At 40.4% G+C, this 17,440-nt stretch overlaps 1 protein-coding gene across 2 annotated transcripts; it reads right to left on the bottom strand.

Moving 5' to 3' along the window:
* Positions 1-48: 48 nt before the first annotated feature.
* On the bottom strand, positions 49-15,847 carry brca2 (BRCA2 DNA repair associated). Of its 2 annotated transcripts, none has more exons than XM_028573263.1 (27): positions 15,683-15,847; positions 15,238-15,336; positions 14,779-15,012; positions 14,510-14,573; positions 13,768-13,820; positions 13,644-13,672; positions 13,419-13,524; positions 13,282-13,337; positions 12,028-12,118; positions 11,209-11,874; positions 6,746-11,098; positions 6,431-6,529; positions 6,258-6,327; positions 5,704-6,173; positions 5,422-5,612; positions 5,129-5,316; positions 4,308-4,478; positions 3,540-3,912; positions 3,296-3,451; positions 3,055-3,202; positions 2,819-2,928; positions 2,530-2,728; positions 2,242-2,408; positions 2,015-2,153; positions 1,164-1,420; positions 658-801; positions 49-567 (listed from the first exon to the last, which is right to left on the bottom strand). In XM_028573263.1, the coding sequence occupies exons 2-27, from the start codon at positions 15,290-15,292 to the stop codon at positions 211-213; spliced, it is 8,946 nt and encodes a 2,981-aa protein (XP_028429064.1). In that variant the 5' UTR covers positions 15,293-15,336; positions 15,683-15,847; the 3' UTR covers positions 49-210. The 2 variants fall into 2 exon arrangements, with proteins under 2 accessions (XP_028429064.1, XP_028429066.1); XM_028573265.1 differs by having other exon boundaries at positions 14,788-15,012.
* Positions 15,848-17,440: the final 1,593 nt, after the last annotated feature.

Below are 17,440 nucleotides of genomic sequence, written 5' to 3'. Positions count from 1 at the left end.
AATGTGTCTTACTGAATTTTACAGACAAAAAAAGTAGACTGAAGAATGTAGAAAGTGATTACATGATTTTACTAATGTGAAGTGATTTCACTTCTTTAATGGGTCCAGTGAGACCACAAAAACAACCACAGAATATGAGCCATAGACAGCTTTTACATTCACTCATTTGTACAGGGTTTTTTTTACAGTTAAAGTTACAGTCTTATTTACCTACAGTAAATCACCAACACGCAATGCCTGAGTATCAATCATAGCCAGTTCCTCGTCATTCACCCAATCATCCTCCACAGGTGAATTGACGGGTTTGCAAGCTGGAGTCTGTACAGTTTTTAAAGTGCTAGGTGTCCCAGACCGCCGAGGGGGGTTGAAGGTCTTATTTATACACGGAGACGCCACTGAGCCCAGATGGGAGAGAGGTGGTGGAGACGGGATGCGAGACAGATAGTCCAGAGCTCTCTTCCTCTTCAGGCTGATAGGGTCTTTCTCTGACGAACAGTTTGCTGCGGGAGGTTTCCTACTGACCGGCGTGAATGCTCCAAGGCTTCTGACTGGCTGCTGAGGGGTCACCTGCATAAAATGACACATATTCAGTTTTTTTAATCAAGAAAAAAATGGTCATGAGAGCATATGCTTTGAACAGCGAGTACATAAACTCACACTTGTTTTTGTGTCTTGTCTTCTGACCGTTGCAGAAGCTGGGGTTCGTGTTTGCAGCGCTGGAGAGGAGATGGACTTTAGGCCATCAGATTTGACTAAATGTGAAAACTTCTCCTCAGCCATTGGAAGGAAGTTCTCCTGACCCTGAAGACACAGGATGAAAATGATAGTTGTCATTTTCATAGTTTACAACGTTTTACTGTATCCAAACCAAAAGATGCAGAAAAGTAAGATGAGAAAGCTCTACGTGGTTCAGGTCAGGTCAACAGTAAATCCTTTTAAACAATCTTCATCTGATCATTAGTCGATTAAATACATATGGCACTCACACTGAACCATTATACTGTATGTGTCGTGTCTGTGCAGTTTTGCATATATGTTTTATGGAACGCTGTTTAAAGTAAATTAGTTTATTTTCAAGTGTGCGACAAGTGTGCAATGAAGACAAGGTGTAAAATACTTGTTATACATCAATATGAAAGGCAAGATTGACTAAATCTTTGAACCTGGATCAGGTTTTTGAGTTGGCTGAGGGATTCCTGTAGATGTACTTCCTTGGGGTTTGTTGAGAAGAGGGTCAGATCTCCAGCGTACACAACAGGAGTGGGAGATGTGGACTGACCTCTCAGCTGCAGGTTGCTCAGAGCCAAGAGGACATGTGGTTTTACCAAATCTTCTAAGCCAGCCTGAGCAAAGCTGCTGAAACAGCGCACTTTAACAAAGTTCAGTTTCCCATCGGTCAAATAAAATGCAGGAGAGAAACCTGTGTTCAAAAGCACAAACTATCATTACTATAACATTTTAACGTAACAATACAGTTAAGGCAGAAACAGTTAAAGTGCTCAAATTATGCTCATTTTCAGGTTCATAATTGTATTTAGAGGTTGTACCAGAATAGGTTTACATGGTTTTATTTTCAAAAAACACCATATTTTTGTTGTACTGCACATTGCTGCAGCTCCTCTTTTCACCCTGTGTGTTAAGCTCTCTGTTTTAGCTACAGAGTCAGTGAGACATCTCACTTCTGTTCCATCTTTGTTGGGAGTCACACATGTGCAGTAGCTAGGTAAGGACTACTAGCCAGTCAGAAGCAGAGTATGAGGGAGTGCCCTGACAGTACCTAGGTAAGGACTACTAGCCAGTCAGAAGCAGAGTATAAGGGCATTATAACGTGTTACAAAGTGACGCACGTTTGTCTCTGAAGTAAAGAGTTTGGAGCAGTTTGTGAACAGTGGACTTTGGGCTTTTTCACTTTGTAAACCTATAACATGCACAAAAAAGACATAGAACACAATAAAGGAAAGGGGAAAAGCCAAAAAGCATAATATGAGCACTTTAAGAAAAAAGATGCTCTTACCCTGCCCATCTACAATACTGATGACATATCCTGTGAGATCAATTTCTCCACACAGCGGCTGGAATTCTGGGTTTTGAAGATCCACAAAACGGGTAGAGACCCTCGGTTGAAAATGTGTTGCTAACAATTCCCGAGAAGCCTGAATGATAAAACAAATATAAGGTATTATAAATCATCAATAATGGAGCACCACTGAGTGTGCTCAAGATAGTTAGTTTCTACAGTACCTGTAGGTCCTGAAACTGGGATTTCTTTGTCCCAGTCAGCTGAAGTGTTGTGCTACAACCATGTTTCTTTCCATCCGAAGTGGTGAGGTTATAGACTTTGTATCGACAGCCTTCCTTCACTAAAGACTGAAGGTCCGAGGAAGGTCGCCAAAGATTCAACTGGTAAACTTAAAAAAAAAACAAAAAAAAACAAACATCATTTGAAATCAGTATTTGAAAACACAATATAATATACATTAAAGTAACCATAGTACACTTAGAATGAATTTTAAAAAAATAAAGACACACCACTGCCTGGTTGGTCCATGGAGTCAGCAATGCAGAGTCTCCACACAGGTGTAACCTCTCGCTTGGGACAGACTCCTTCGCTGTCCTCTGCACTTTCTAAAGCCCTCCGGTAGCGATCCTGCAGTACAGCCTGCTTCTTCTCCATCAGAGAACACCGGTAGGCACGCAGAGTCTCCAACTGCTCTTCACTCAAATGAGCCTTGGACATGCAAGTGAAATAGACGTGCAATTAAAACTTTATTCATAAGAGAAATGAAGTAAACGATCTGTAAAGCAAATTTCTTATCACCTCGAGGTAAGCTGGGTCATTCCCCACTGCTTCATAGAGCTCTTCTCCATCTTGAAGACTTGAAATCTCCTGACGGGTGATTGTCCGTCTTCTATGTTGAGATTTATTGCCTGAAAATTAAAATTTTGTTAAAAAGGTATCCCATTTTCCAATTTCCCTCGGGATGAATAAAGTAAGTGTCTGTCTGTCTGTCTGTCTCTGTACCTAACATGCAAAAAAAAAAAAAAGATTCCTACCTTTGTCCTCCTTTTCAAATTCCGCTTGAATCTTGGCATATAGGATCTCCATAGCTTTTTGTTTGATGCTGTTGTATCGTCTCGCCTCCTTCTCTTCTGCACGAACAGAACGGAACACTACGCCTCTGTCTGGTTTCCTCTCCATCCACTGGAAAATGTGACAAGCATTCAGTCAAAAGAGATCATAACATGAACTTCCAGGAGTAACAGAAACAATATAGCAATGCAAGACTAAACACACCTGGATGGGGTAGCTTCTCAGAATGATAATGTCCACACATCCTACTGGTCCTCCGCTGCTGTACAAACAGGAGACAGGAAGCAGGAATGGCCGTGGATCCCTGTGAAATCCCAGCTTAGCATCCCATCGTGTAGGTCTGCTGCTATTGGCGCAAATCTAAACACAAACAATTAGTTAGCCGCGCTGTTACTTAGTTGTCTTGTGGAAAGATAGAATAACTTGAGCCCTCGTCCCCTTAAAGTACCTTTAACATGAGAGATTCAGGTGCCTCCAGAGGGGAGCAAGCATCTTGAGATCCCACCAGCTGAGCTCCATGGATGATCAACTTCCCACCGACAGCCACTCGACCTTTGTTAAGCATGGCAGTCAAAGGTTCATCTAGCTGGGCTTTAATGGTGTACCATCCATCTGTCACCATCACCACTGCGGACGGGTTTTCAACCTTGGCATCAGCACCTTGTGGAGTCTTAGTGTCACTGAAACTCTGTCTGTTTGGGGACTGGCCCCTGGAGACGACCCCGCATACACAGAGGACCAGGGTTTTGGCTGATGTGTCGTCCTTTTCCATGATCTTTCTCAGAGCCGGCCTGCGGCTGTGGTCCACCTCTACATCATATCTGATTCACATAAAAATTTAAAATAAATGCTAAATAAAATTACATTTAAAACTTAAACAGATGTTTTATTTCACGTAAACTACAGTGTAAGTTTAATTAAAATATGTAATACATTTACTGTGCCGGATATAATTAGCCAAAAAGCGTAATTCCTTAGTAAACGATATATATTTCTGCTCATTTCTTTTGACTAAATGCTATAAAGTGTAATTACATCAAGCCTTAAAATCATGAACAAAATGGCAGTGGGCGATGTGTAATACAATAGTTGGTTCAGGAATATATTTACACACATTTTGCAACAAGATGTGTGTGGGTGTCTTGTTAAGCGCATGATGAAATTAAGTTCAACAAAAGGAAAACATTGAACTAAAATAAGCTAGAATCTTACTCACCTGTACTTGAGTTGTAGGAGGACCTGCTCTGGGGTGAGACAGAGGCTGCCCATTGTTTCTGGAAATGATCTTTCCATGGAGGCCTGCTTCCATACAATCCATCGGTAGTGATTGTACACCCACCCTTCACTGATCAGTTTAGGGTCCACACCTGGGGTGTCACATAATGCTCTGTGGAGAGTGTAGAACAAGATGATATTCAGTACAGGCAGCCTGCATTTGCAGATACCAAGATACACCTGGTTTCTCAAACACTAGAATAGGTTCAACATTACAAAGCCTGTTTTAAAGCTCCATTGTATAATGTTTTGAGTTGATTCTTAGTAAAAAAAAAAAAAAAAAAAAACAAACACCTTCTTTCACAAATATGTGCTCATTCATTTGTAATTAATTCCACCAACTAATCAGAGTAATCTCGTAAGCGTAGAATCTGCCATTCAGAATCATTCAGAATACATACGAGCGACTCGCTTGAATGGCGGCAGCCATGTTGCGCCTCCATTTTTAAAATACATTAGCCAAAGAGGGACATACCTCCACCTTTCGTGCTTTTACACTCAGTGGCACTGTGACGAATGCCAGCCGGGAGATTACTCGCGACTGTCGGCAGATTTGAAAGCCTGTTGAAGATGGAGGATTGATAGCACTGATACTCGTACTGGAAGCCATGTTAATCTTGCCATATGGCAACCGCAGGAGTTAAAACGCGCTCGGAATGGGAGGGGCTAGAAAGTAATATTCAGTTGGTTGTCATATACAATTTCACCACTAGATGAGAGAAATTCTTACACAATGTAGCTTTAAACTAAATTAAATATTACCTATGAAACTCTTCTTTCCCTGCAGTCCCATCATTGCTGGGGATCAGTAATCCTCCATCAGCAAGCTGAACACCACCACCGTCTATAAAGGCTTCCTGTTTGAGGAACTGCTGTAAATTGAAGCGAAAAGATTCTGCCGTCTCACTGGTGATCTCACACACATGCTGATGAACTCCATGTCCATACAGCTGGAAAACAAAAACGAGAACATGTCAAAAAGCCGTTTACGTGACTGTGATCTCATTTTTAACCAAATACAACAAAGTTGACTGACAAACCAGTGCTGGCCTTGCCTGTTTTGGGGTGTATCTTGCAGGAGGCTTTCCATTTACTGCAGCTTTTAATGGTATCCTCGACACTCCTGAGGTTTTGGTTAGAAACAAACTTCCCGGCAAAGGTCGAATGGTCTGGCGCTTCTTTTTCCTGATCCTCATGTCTTGCATATCTCGTGCCAGCTCTACGTTATGAAGATCCTGAAACATGTCTGTAGACCATAACCACATCATTATTTGACCTATGTTATGCAGAGTATGGACAGTGTATATAACTGACATCACCCAAAAAGGTTAATGCACCTTGGCTTGTGGACACAGTGTCCTCCACACGGGATGCCTCTGCAGCAGAGTCCTCGGATCCACAGCTAACAGGAGAGTTTTGATTATTTAGCAGATTATCATTTGTAGTGTCAGCCGAGGCCGCCGTCTGAATGTCTTCTTTAATTTTATTACCAGTTACGTCTGTATTGCTTTGTGTTTTTTTAGTGGGCGGTACATAAGTGTTGCTGTTAAAGGGTGTTTCCACCTGGGGTTTAGAGGAGCTCTCTTGGACAATAGTCATTTGCTTTTTGAATGGAGGAACAAATGAAGTAGGTGTTTTTGTGTTGTCCTTAAGCACTGTATTCTTGTGACTCTCTGTCTTTGCATCCTTGAGGAATGGAGGAACAAACACTGGCATCTTGGAATGTGCTGATCTGCTGTCTTCTGGGGTTGACTGTTGTGTTGGTTTTGTCTTTTGCAATGTGGTTTCCACATAATTATTTCCATTCCTGTTAGACAAAAAAAAATACATTACAAGAGCTGATAACATGGGTCAGCCTTTTGAAAACATGGCCAACAATTCACAGGCTTACCTGTGTGGCCTTGTGATGTTTGGATGGAGAGAGACGCTGTACTTGAAAACCCTCCTGTCTTTCATTATATCTTAATAAAGAAAAAACATTTTTAAAACAAGTTATTTAATTTATAATACAAATACATGTATGATGTAATCTTTTGCTAACTTGTTACAGTGCTGGTGATTTACCATTTGGAAAACTTTTTTCCGGATGGAGGGTTGAACCTCTCGGGCCATCGACAGTTCTGTCGAATTCTTCCAGTAATCTTCTTTTCAGGGGAGGCTGACCTAGAATATTCCAAAAAACAGTAAGGCAATAGTTAATGGTTAATAGCCATGCTTGTAACAGAGTCACAGCTTAAGTTCCCATGGCATGAAAGACGTTGAGTCAAGATGTTGGCCTATGTAATATTGTTCTTAATAATTCTGATTCAAAACAATCTGAAAACTCAACAAAAACCACATTACACAATTACATTTCTGAGTAGTAACACAAGCACTTACCAGTCACATCTGGGTACTCGACTGATCTTTTCCTGGTTCCTTTTTGTTCCTCTACAGATCTGTGGCTTGATTTTGGGTTTTCTTGCAGTGGCACATTTTCTAAAGTCATTGAGAGACTTTGGCCAGCTAGACTTTCATCCTCTAACAAAGCATTAGTGCAGTCCAGAGCTTCCTGGGCAATAAACCTCTGCTGGGTTTCAGTGCAGCCACTTAGGTTAAGTGATTGAAAGTTTACAACTGAAGACTCTTGTGGCCTTTTGACATTAGATCCCTCGCTGCTGCTTGTCTGATTTATTTCACAGTCCAGCACACTTGACATTTCCTCTTCAGGGCTGAGATTACAATTCAAAGTTCTTTTCACATCTTTCACTTTTGATAGATCTGACTTATGGGTGTCATGTGGGCTTGTTGAGTATGAGTTTGAATGACACTCCTCATCGGCCAATTCTGTCAAAAGGTTTTTTGCTTTAAACAGATTTTTTTGTGACACATGGACTTTTGCCCCCCCTGCAGTTGTAAAACCACAATGTTTTTTCTCTGTATTGTCAGCATTGACTTGTTTCTTGTCACAGTTCCTTGTGTCTGGAACAGCTGGGATCTCTGCACTCAAGCTGATGTCACTGAAGAGATCTTTTGCCTTCTGGAGGGCCTCGGATGAAAATGCTACTGGCTTACCACTGGCTGCAAGAAATCCACTATTCCTAGATTGTGGACCAGGCACCGCCATCTTGGAATCTGTTGGTTTTACACAGATTTTGTCCTCAACTTTATCACATTCACTTAGAAGAGTTTTTGCTTTCTTAAGAGCTGCAGATGAAATCGTAACTCCTTTGCCACTGGCCATCTGAAATCCACCGTTCCGTGTTGGAAAGATGTCTTCTTTGTGTTTCAGTTGTTTGTTTGCGTCCTCAAATGTAGCACTTTCATTCAATAGAGACTTTGCTTTTGTCATTGCATCATCTGAAACAGATACTTCCTTCCCACTGGCTGTAGAGAACCCACCACCTTTGCTCAATTCATGGTTGGCTGAGGAACCAATTGATGTTGTGCACAACTGGAGAGAAAGTGACTCTGTCATCAAAGTTGGGTTTCCATGTAAAGAAGGTGCTTTGGTTGAATCCAATGTGTTCATAACAACACCTTTGTGAATCTCCACATCATCAGGATGCAGCATCCTTTCATGGTTTACAACTAATCCCACGTTCACATTTTCTAACTCAGTACACCCACCTCCAGGCTCTTCAGAAATTTGCATTGACACCTTGTGACCCTTTTTAAATTTTGAAAAGTTATTCTTCCCAATGCCACTTCCACTCACAGATGCTATACTTTTCTCATGTTTTACTGACATATCATCGTTATCATCCATAATGTCACAGTCCTTGAAGAAAGCATCTGCTTCTTGCATTGCCTTTGCTGAAATAAAACCATCGTCAAATTCTTCCAAAAGGTTTTTTGCTTTCAACAGATTTTTCTGTGACACATGGACTTTTGCCCCCCCTGCAGTTGTAAAACCACAATGTTTTTTCTCTGTATTGTCAGCATTGACTTGTTTCTTGTCACTGTTCCTTGTGTCTGGAACAGCTGGGATCTCTGCACTCAAGCTGATGTCACTGAAGAGATCTTTTGCCTTCTGGAGGGCCTCGGACGAAAATGCTACTGGCTTACCACTGGCTGCAAGAAATCCACTATTCCTGGATAGTGGACCAGGGACCGCCATCTTGGAATCTGTTGGTTTTACACAGATTTTATCCTCAACTTTATCACATTCACTCAACAATTTTGCTTTCTTGAGAGCTGCAGATGAAATGGCCACTTGTTTGCCACTGGCCATCTGAAAGCTACCATTTTTAGATGGTGGAACCTGAATTTGATTGTTGAGATGGCCTGTTCTTAAAGCGTCTCTTTTTTGTTTTGGTTGTTTGTTTGCATCATCAAGTGTATGAATTTCATTCAAAAGATGTTCTGCTTTTTTCATCGCATCAGCTGACGTAGATACTTTCTTCCCACGGTTTAAACAAAATCCACCACCATTGCTCAATTCACCAATGGCAGGGGGGCCAATACTCTTTGATGTTGTGCATGAGAGAGATGAATGTGCCTTTGCAGTCGAAGAAGGGTTATCACGGAAAGAGGCTGCATTTGTTAAAGCCAGTGTACTCTTGACACCAAAATTGTGACTGTCCACATTATGTTGTACAACCTCTGTATGGCGTGCAACTGGACCAGCATTCACATTTTCAATCTCATTGATTGGTTCTTCAGAAAGGTTTTCTTTTATCCCTTGAACATGTTTACCTTTTGGTAGGTTTTCCTTAAGACTGACACTTCCAGGCAAGGGTATGCTCTTTTTAGGTTTTACTGACATGCCACCATTACCGCCGATAGCATCGCAGTTTTCGAAGAAAGCATCTACCTCTTGCATAGCTTTCGCTGAAACAGAAATCCCTTTCCCATTGGCCATCTGGAACCCCCTTTGACGCGTGGTTGTGTCCGTTATGCTGTTTTTCAAAGTTTTTATAGCATCTTCATCTCTGCGTGGTTGTCGGTCTGAACAGACAGACTCCATCGCGTTGGAAAAACAGCTCTGAACCCGTTCTCTGGCATCACCTGTGAATTTGGAATTATCCTTTTTACGATGCAAAAGGTCACCAGTGGGATTATCCACACTGTGCTTATGCAGTGTTTTAGCATCAGTTTTGCTATTATGTTTGTCAGGTGGGTTTTGACTCGTCACACGATTCTCCTCTAAATCTGCAAACAAAGCTCTAGCTTTGCTCAGACACTTTTTTGAAACTTTCAAAACATTTCCTCCTGCAGTCTTAAATCCCACACCACCAAGCATTAAAGGGTTTTTGTTCTCTAGGTGGCTTGTTTTAGTCTGCCCATGTCTATCAAGATTTTTGGGTTCAGCTGACAGAATACGGCTACTGTCTTCAGAGATGTGCTTTGAAGAGAAAGACACATCTTCAGGAGAGGAATTCTCTTTTTTCATTGCACTCGACACTGACAGACCTGTGGATTTACTTGTGACGTTGGATGTTTCACAGTTTGGTTTACCATCTGAAACTAAGGCCATTTTGTCATGCATCACAGTTACTGCCAGGTGCTTTTCAGCTTCTGAACTGAAACTGTCATCAAAATCTATACCTGAAAGAAAATCCGGGTCAAGTTCTTTGTCAACTTCTTTGGAGGGGGTGGCACTATCTTGACAGTGTTGTTTCAGCTTTGCTGTTTTAAACTGTGTAAATTCAAACTGGCTGTCTGCTTCTTCCAAGAGAGTACACAGCTCAGTCACATCAGCTTTTTGTGAAGCTGTTAATTGGCAACTGATATCCACATTTTTTTCACTTGAAGAAAATGGTTGGTTTGAATAAGTGGCTAGATTTTTCACTGATCCATCACTCATGCTCATTTCATCTTTAGTAACATGTGCACATTTGGTAGGCTGGTCACTTAAAGTCATTTCTTCCTCAGTCTCTTCTAAGAGACGTTTGGCTCTCTCCAGGTTGGCTGAGGAAATGTGTATACCCTTATTTGAAGCTCTTTTGAATCCTAATGCATGGACGGAAGGAAGATAAACGGTTTTCTCTGGCAGACTGCCACGAACTTGACCATTAAGTGGAATCCAATTAATGTTATCGACAGTTCCTTTTGCATTGCTGGGTAGTTGTGTTGATGTGCTCTCAATGTGCAACTTGCGCTCTCTGCTGGGGACCAGTGTCTGGCGTTCCTTGATTGTACTGGACAGCCTGCAATGCATTTCAGCTTCTGGTAAAATGTCATCCGAATGTGCTTCTCCGTTTCCTTTATTTGTAGATGTGAAAGGAGTGGTCCAGTGGATATCAGTCTTAAAGCCAGTCCACTGTTGACTTTGACCATTGATCTCTGAGCTGGAAAGAACAAATGATGATGCAGTCACGCGAGTGCCATCTACAACAGCTGACTGGAATCCACTGTCACTTATCGTGCCCTCATTGATGGGGTTATTTTGATTAGTGTTAGAAACATGTCTTCGGTTACTGACGGCATCACAGTCAAGGTGAAGGTTCGCTTGCACTGCTTTCTTCTTAGCTTGTTTCAATGCTGACAGACAAGCTGATGGAGAGAAGCCATTTTGAGGAGTATCCTCTGCTATTCTACTCACTTTGATGGGGTCTGATATTTGACTGAAGTCTTGAGCAAAATCTTTGCAAAGCTGCGACATGTCCAGATCCTGGACTTTTGCTCGTAAAGAGGGAAGTAGGTTGTCTTCAGCGAGATTTCCCTGTTTTTGCATCTCATTCTTCCAATTACTGCAACAGTCTGCTTCATCTGGGGATTTCCTCAACTGCTTCACATTAACTTCTTGTCCTGAAATAAAGCATGACAAAGGATCAGTTTAGTCATTGTAGAAAAGGGTTTTGAATGTATCACAGCATTTTTTTTTTTTTTACACTTTACGTGCATGAGAAATGTATTACCAGAGAAGTCCGGAATCCCTGGGGATGAGTCCATCTTCCGAGACGGTGTTTCTTTTCCTTGAACCTGCGTTTTTGAAGTCTTAACAGTGTAAACAAATTGTCTCTTTTTCTTAGTGAATCCAGAGTCTGTGAGTTTCATAGGTGGCCTGACTGGCTGGCCAGGGTCACTCCGCAGTTGTTCTGTTAAAATATTGTTTTCCACTTGTTTAACGGGATTCTTATCATGGCAAGAAGTATCCACAGTACAACGTGAAATTTCAGATAAACTCAGCGGAGACCACTGGGTGATTCCAATCTCTCCAGTTTTCACCGGTGGGGGTGAGGGAAGCCTGCCAGGCGCCTGATCAGCTGTTCTCTGTTCACTGGATGCAGCGCTGCTTGTCGGTGAGGTGTCCGCAGAGCTGCAGTCATGTTCTTTTGTCAGGATGATTTGCTTTCTTTTGATTCTGTCAGTTTTCACTTTTCTCAGTGCTGAACTACTGTTAGTGAAAAAGATAGAGAGAACATTTTCAGCTCCGCCAAGAACACTTGCTACAGTTCTGCGTATATCTCCATCCTCAATAGCGTCTGGTAGCGTCTGTTTCCAAACAGCGTCACGCTGATTCAGTGAACTCTGGGGGGAGTCGTGGGACTCTGGATTCTGACCAGGCTCAGGGGAAACAACACCTGTTGATTACAGACCAGCAATCAGTATCATTTAGCATTTTGCATCTAAAAGCTTGTGCAACACAAATAAGATAATCTGTTGCAATGCATAGTCTTGTAATTTATATTCAGAGCCACTGCACCATCTTGGATATTCGCAATTGTACACTGTACCTTGGTGAACATTAGGTATGTCATGCTTGTTGGGTGACACGACTCCAACTCTGGATGCATTTGAAAGAGAAGGGAAAAGCTTCCGTACCAACTGAAAAAGACAAGATAGAAAAACTGAGATTCAGAAGCATTTTAAATGCCACACCTGCTTATTTACCATGTCTACTGTAATGGCATGTTTCCACGGTCGGAATTTTTTTTTTATGAATACTGGGAATAAGAGACCCTCCACTTTAGAGAGAGTTGAAAAAACAATCCTTGAACAAGTACATGACTCCTCTTTCTGTGGTAGACACGGGCTCATGCAATTTAAGACTTCCCATTGTGTCCGAGAGATGCTTAACCAAATCCTTTAACAGGCATTTTTTTGGTGTAAAAACAGAGAATACTGCCAGGTCTATGAATACTTACTATATGTACCTGCCTGTTAGCCCGCTGTCTTATACTATTTCATTGGAAAAATCCGATGTCGATCCGAAATCTGATCTGATTTTAATTTTTTTTTTTTTTTTTTTTTTTAAAAAGGGACAAATTTTTGGGCACCCTGGTAGTTCACGTGGTTGAGCGTGCGCCCCATGTACTAAGGCTCACTCCTGACACAGCGACCGCAGGATAATTTGCGACCTGCGACCCATTTATGCCTATCATCCCCCTTACTCTCCCCCTCCTGTCTTAAACTATCCTGTCAATAAAGGCCTAAAATGCGAAAAACAATCTTTAAAAAAATATGGACACATTTTCAATCCCATTTTTCTATGGACCCCGGAATAAAGATTTAAGTGTAAAAGTGGCGTTTATATGCAGGTATGTAGGATCCCATGAAAAAGTTGTATCCTGTACATGTCATTAGTTGTTTTAAATAAACAAATACATTGTATTCCTATGTTTCATTATTTTACATTTTCAATGTATGGTAGGCAGTTGTATGTCTGTGTATGCTATAATGAAGTTTTTTCTGAGCGGGTGTATGATGGGATACTTTTGTATGTAATTTGGGAGATTAAATTAGGAGTTATAAAAAAAACTAAAAACTAAAATCAATGTTCACGTCTTCTGCCTTTTTTTCTTCCCCTTGATTGCTCATCTATTGACATTTCATATAGTATGACGTGAAGAATTTGTGGTGTCAATATATTCCGTCTTTTACAGATCTTATAATGGAGAAGAAGCAAAACATATTTAACTCTTATTTCTACATTCTACAAATTGGGAGAGAAATACGTGTTGTATGTTTGGGCTGGATGGAGTACTCACAACAACATTTTTTTCGTCAGAAAGACTCACTGGACAGGGACTCTCATCTGTTTTAGCTATTAAAATGAGAAGACAATTATTTCACAAATCCCCTATAAAGATATTTTTAAAAACTACCAATTGTTTCATTTGCTTACATAAAATCAGGGTGGATGGTGGTGGAGTATTCAGAGAACTGGTCCATGACATATCAGAATGAATCTGTGCTCCGAGACTTTCAGATACATGCTTGGCATAGCTGACCTGTATAATTCAAAAAGCATATGAAAAGGGGAAACCTTAACGTAATCCATTACTTCACATTCACATACTGGCATTTGCTGAAAGGAAGGTAACATCACTGTTAGATTTAATACACTTACAGGGGATTTTTGTGGTGTATGAAGCAGATCTGTACAGGTGGCAAACACAAACAAATTAACCAGTGTTGATTCAACCTTTTGTCAAATGTAATTTAAACAGACATGCAGATATGCTATAGCTCACCAAAACTGTCCTCACTCTGAGGGTGGAAACCTCCATATTTTGCACCTCGGACCCTATAAAGAACATGATAGGCATCTAAAACTGCCAACAGCAGTGACAATACAAGTAACTTTGGAAAAAAAACCTTTAAATTAATTCCATAATAGGGCTGGGCAATATATCGATATTATATCGATATTGTGATATGAGACTAGATATTGTCTTGGATTTTGGATATCGTAATCTCATGATATGACATAAGTGTTGTCTTTTCTTGGTTTTAAAGACTGCATTACAGTAAAGTGATGTACTCTTCTGAACTTACCAGACTGTTCTATTATTTGCCTTTTCCCCACTTAGACATTATGTCCACATTACTGATGATTATTTATCTAAAATCTAAGTGTGAAGATATTCTGACGAAAAGAAACAATTGTCAACCCTAGAATATCGCCGCAATATCGATATCAAGGTATTTGGTCAAGAATATTGTGATATCTGATTTTCTCCCTATCGCCCAGCCCTATTCCATAAGCACTGAATTAACAGTGTATGGTGATGTATTTAAGTTGTAAACCTACGAGTCTTTTCTCAAAGAACAATTCTTTACCATCAAGAGTTGAATATAAAATCTACATTCGTTCCTTTCTCGCTTTAACTGAACAGCCCTTTAGAATGCCTACAAACATTGAAATAACAACCATGCAGAAACAAATTTGGAATATTTAATAAACTTATAGTTTTTCTTTCAAACAGCACTCACCCCTCTTTTGACATCCGAAACAAATATGGACTTTGTGTTGCTGTCCATGGCAATGTTTCTTTTTCTAGGACGTACCACAGAGAAACATTATCTTTAAATGCATCAAAAAAGCTTTTCAATGCAAACACAAGTAGGTTAGTACAATTTACAACAATGAATTTAAAATGTCCAATACACACATTCATATTCCTGTATAAGAAAAAGTGTATGTGTGCTAGAAAAATTCATTTAGATTACTGCATAAATGGTCAACTTTAATAATACATTACCTTGCTCACCAGTGAACGACTGCTCATCCTCAGTTTCAGGTGACACAACTCGCCGTTGTCTAAAAACTTTGGGGGTTGAAAACAGCTGGCTTTCTACTGCAGTTCTGTCAAAGGGTGTTTTGAAATTTCCCTCTTGGTTGGCACACAGGTCATCTTGATCAGACACATTTCCCTCGTTAGTGAACGTCTGAGCTGTCAGTGCCTCAAACCAGTCAGGGTCCAGGGGTCCCAGCTCTAAATTGGGACATTACTAATGATTAATAGAATAGTAATGACTACACAACCTCCACACGCAGAATGTTTTGTCTTTTGTGATTGCACACAATGTACCATTTTCTGATTGTGCAGCTAGAGTTAAAGGGTAGGACACAATATCAGGAATGATTGCCTTACAACAGTCCCTCAGCGTATAATGTTCAAGTTATTGTGACAAAGACAGAGACACAACTGTTGTCTTACCTCTCCAGATTTCATCTTTGTATGTGTCGTACATGTTTTTTGAGGGTAAATCCATTCCAGTAGATTTATGTAATCCCTAAAGTTTGTTATGTGGCACACCTGAAAAGACAAAGTTTTCAACATGACATCAGTTAAAAAAAAAAATCAGACTATTATCTCACTTTAAGATGAATGATAGCCTAGCGTTAGCTGCTAATCCACTACGCTAGCTTACGTCAACGTTGGGTAACTGAATAGTAAAACTGCTTAGGACAAATTGTCGAGAAAGTAACGTTAGCTAACGTTTGATTCGCAGCCCTAACACATGTTATAGTTAGCTGACAATGTCTAGAAAGCATACACATCAGCTACATGGACTGCTAACGTTAAGGTTACCCATTCACAAAAAAACACCGGGACGGCAAAAGTAGATTTAACCTTTGAAGTTAATGTTATTCTAACTTACCATGGTAAGTGTACGAAAGTGTTGACTTTCATGTCGTGATGAAACTCTTGACAAATGTTGACGACAAATAATTAAAACCACGATGATAGAGAAGTTTTAATAAGAGTCAAACATAACAATCATCCAGTTTGCTCCTGCTTCGAAAACAAACCTCGCGCACCGGAACTCCGGAAGTCCGACTTCAAAATAAGAGTCCTGTGGAGACGTGTTAGGTTTAAAAAAGTTAAAGCCAGGCTATGTTTGGAAAACAATGTTTAATGGGGCCTGCAGCTAAATTTATTCAAGTAACTACACTAATCAGCATTTGACTGCCTCACCCAAAACCTAGCTTCTAAAGAATTAATCAGGTCATGTCTGACATTTAGCATATGAAGAAGACTCATTGTCCCCACAGGAAAGGTAACTATTGTTTCTGCTTTTGGGGAGCCACTCCCTGCAGGGCCAGACGTGATTAGAACAAAGGAAATGCAAACTCTGTAAACTTGAACAGAATCGGCACTACCATGTGAAACGACCTTTGTCTGTGACCTGGAGTAAACCTGAAATCAGATGTGTGTCTTTAACCTGGGACAGTTTCCATTCAGGGAAACACCCACAATTCCAAGGGATATAATTCTGATCCTGAGTAAGATTCGGGACTTCAATCTGTGACCCCGCAAGGGAAGCAGTTGGAGCACGCTGTTTACAGTGTATTTGTTTGTCATGTCACACGACTGTACTTCTGTGACTCCGGAAGGATGAAGCATGAGATCAGTCCGCTGTCAGCTGCAGTGTAACAATTGTGTTTTGACTGTCGTTTTCATGTTGTTTTATTAAACCTTTTGCTTAATCTTTCAATTTGACCCCAGCCTCCTCCTTCCTCCAGAAATCAGAACGAACACGTCTTTTAGATAATCTTAACACACGGTTGTGTGTCTTCTAAATATGGAGTTTATGTTCATGCCTAATTAACTGAATGTCCACAGAATCAAATAGTTTGGAAAGCTTTACTCAGTTGTTTGATATAGCATTTGACATACGCTCACATTAACGGTTAATGTGAGCATATATGCAATGCCATATTTCATTATTTGGCATTTCCAATTCCCATGCCAATGCTTCATATACTGTATAGGTTAATGATTAACCTATAGTATATGGGGCATGGGCATAGGACATGCACTCTACCTAAACACAGTGTATGATCGCCCCCTACAGGACCGTTCATTAGTAACAAAACCACATCCACGTTATTCCACATCAGTATAAACCATAGACTGTAAAAGTCATTGGTATAAACAAAGTAAGGACCTAGTTTATTACAGTCTATCATGGGAAGGAGTACTTAACATTATAATAATGAATAATACTATGTCGTTATTCTCAACAGTTAACTACCATCAATATTACTTACATGTCTGTATCCATAGGTAAGTATTTCTAGTAACTTAAAGTTAACAGGTTTCAAAAGCTAGGATACCACAGAGACTACAGTTCAGTTTAGTACATTTTTACATTCAAGGATAGGGGACTTATTACATCAATATTAGGATGACTCCGTAACGGGGCAATTATGGTCGAATATGTTGCATTCTTTCAATAACAGAAGAATAATATGGTTAAAATGTGTGGGTTCATTCATTCCCTAGCTCCTAAGCTTCCGGCTGTATACCCTTACCCTCCTCCATCATGAGAATTGGCAGATCCAGATGTCATGCTTCCTCTTTCTGTCAGGGGTGTTCTCAAAGCTGCATCTGACAGGTAGAGCTTATAGGCACC

Source organism: Perca flavescens, chromosome 3 (genome assembly GCF_004354835.1).
Source record: "Perca flavescens isolate YP-PL-M2 chromosome 3, PFLA_1.0, whole genome shotgun sequence".
In the NCBI taxonomy this organism is placed as follows: Eukaryota; Metazoa; Chordata; class Actinopteri; order Perciformes; family Percidae; genus Perca; species Perca flavescens.
The sequence above is the reverse complement of the archived record's forward strand: the minus strand, read 5'-3'. Positions and strand labels throughout refer to the sequence as shown.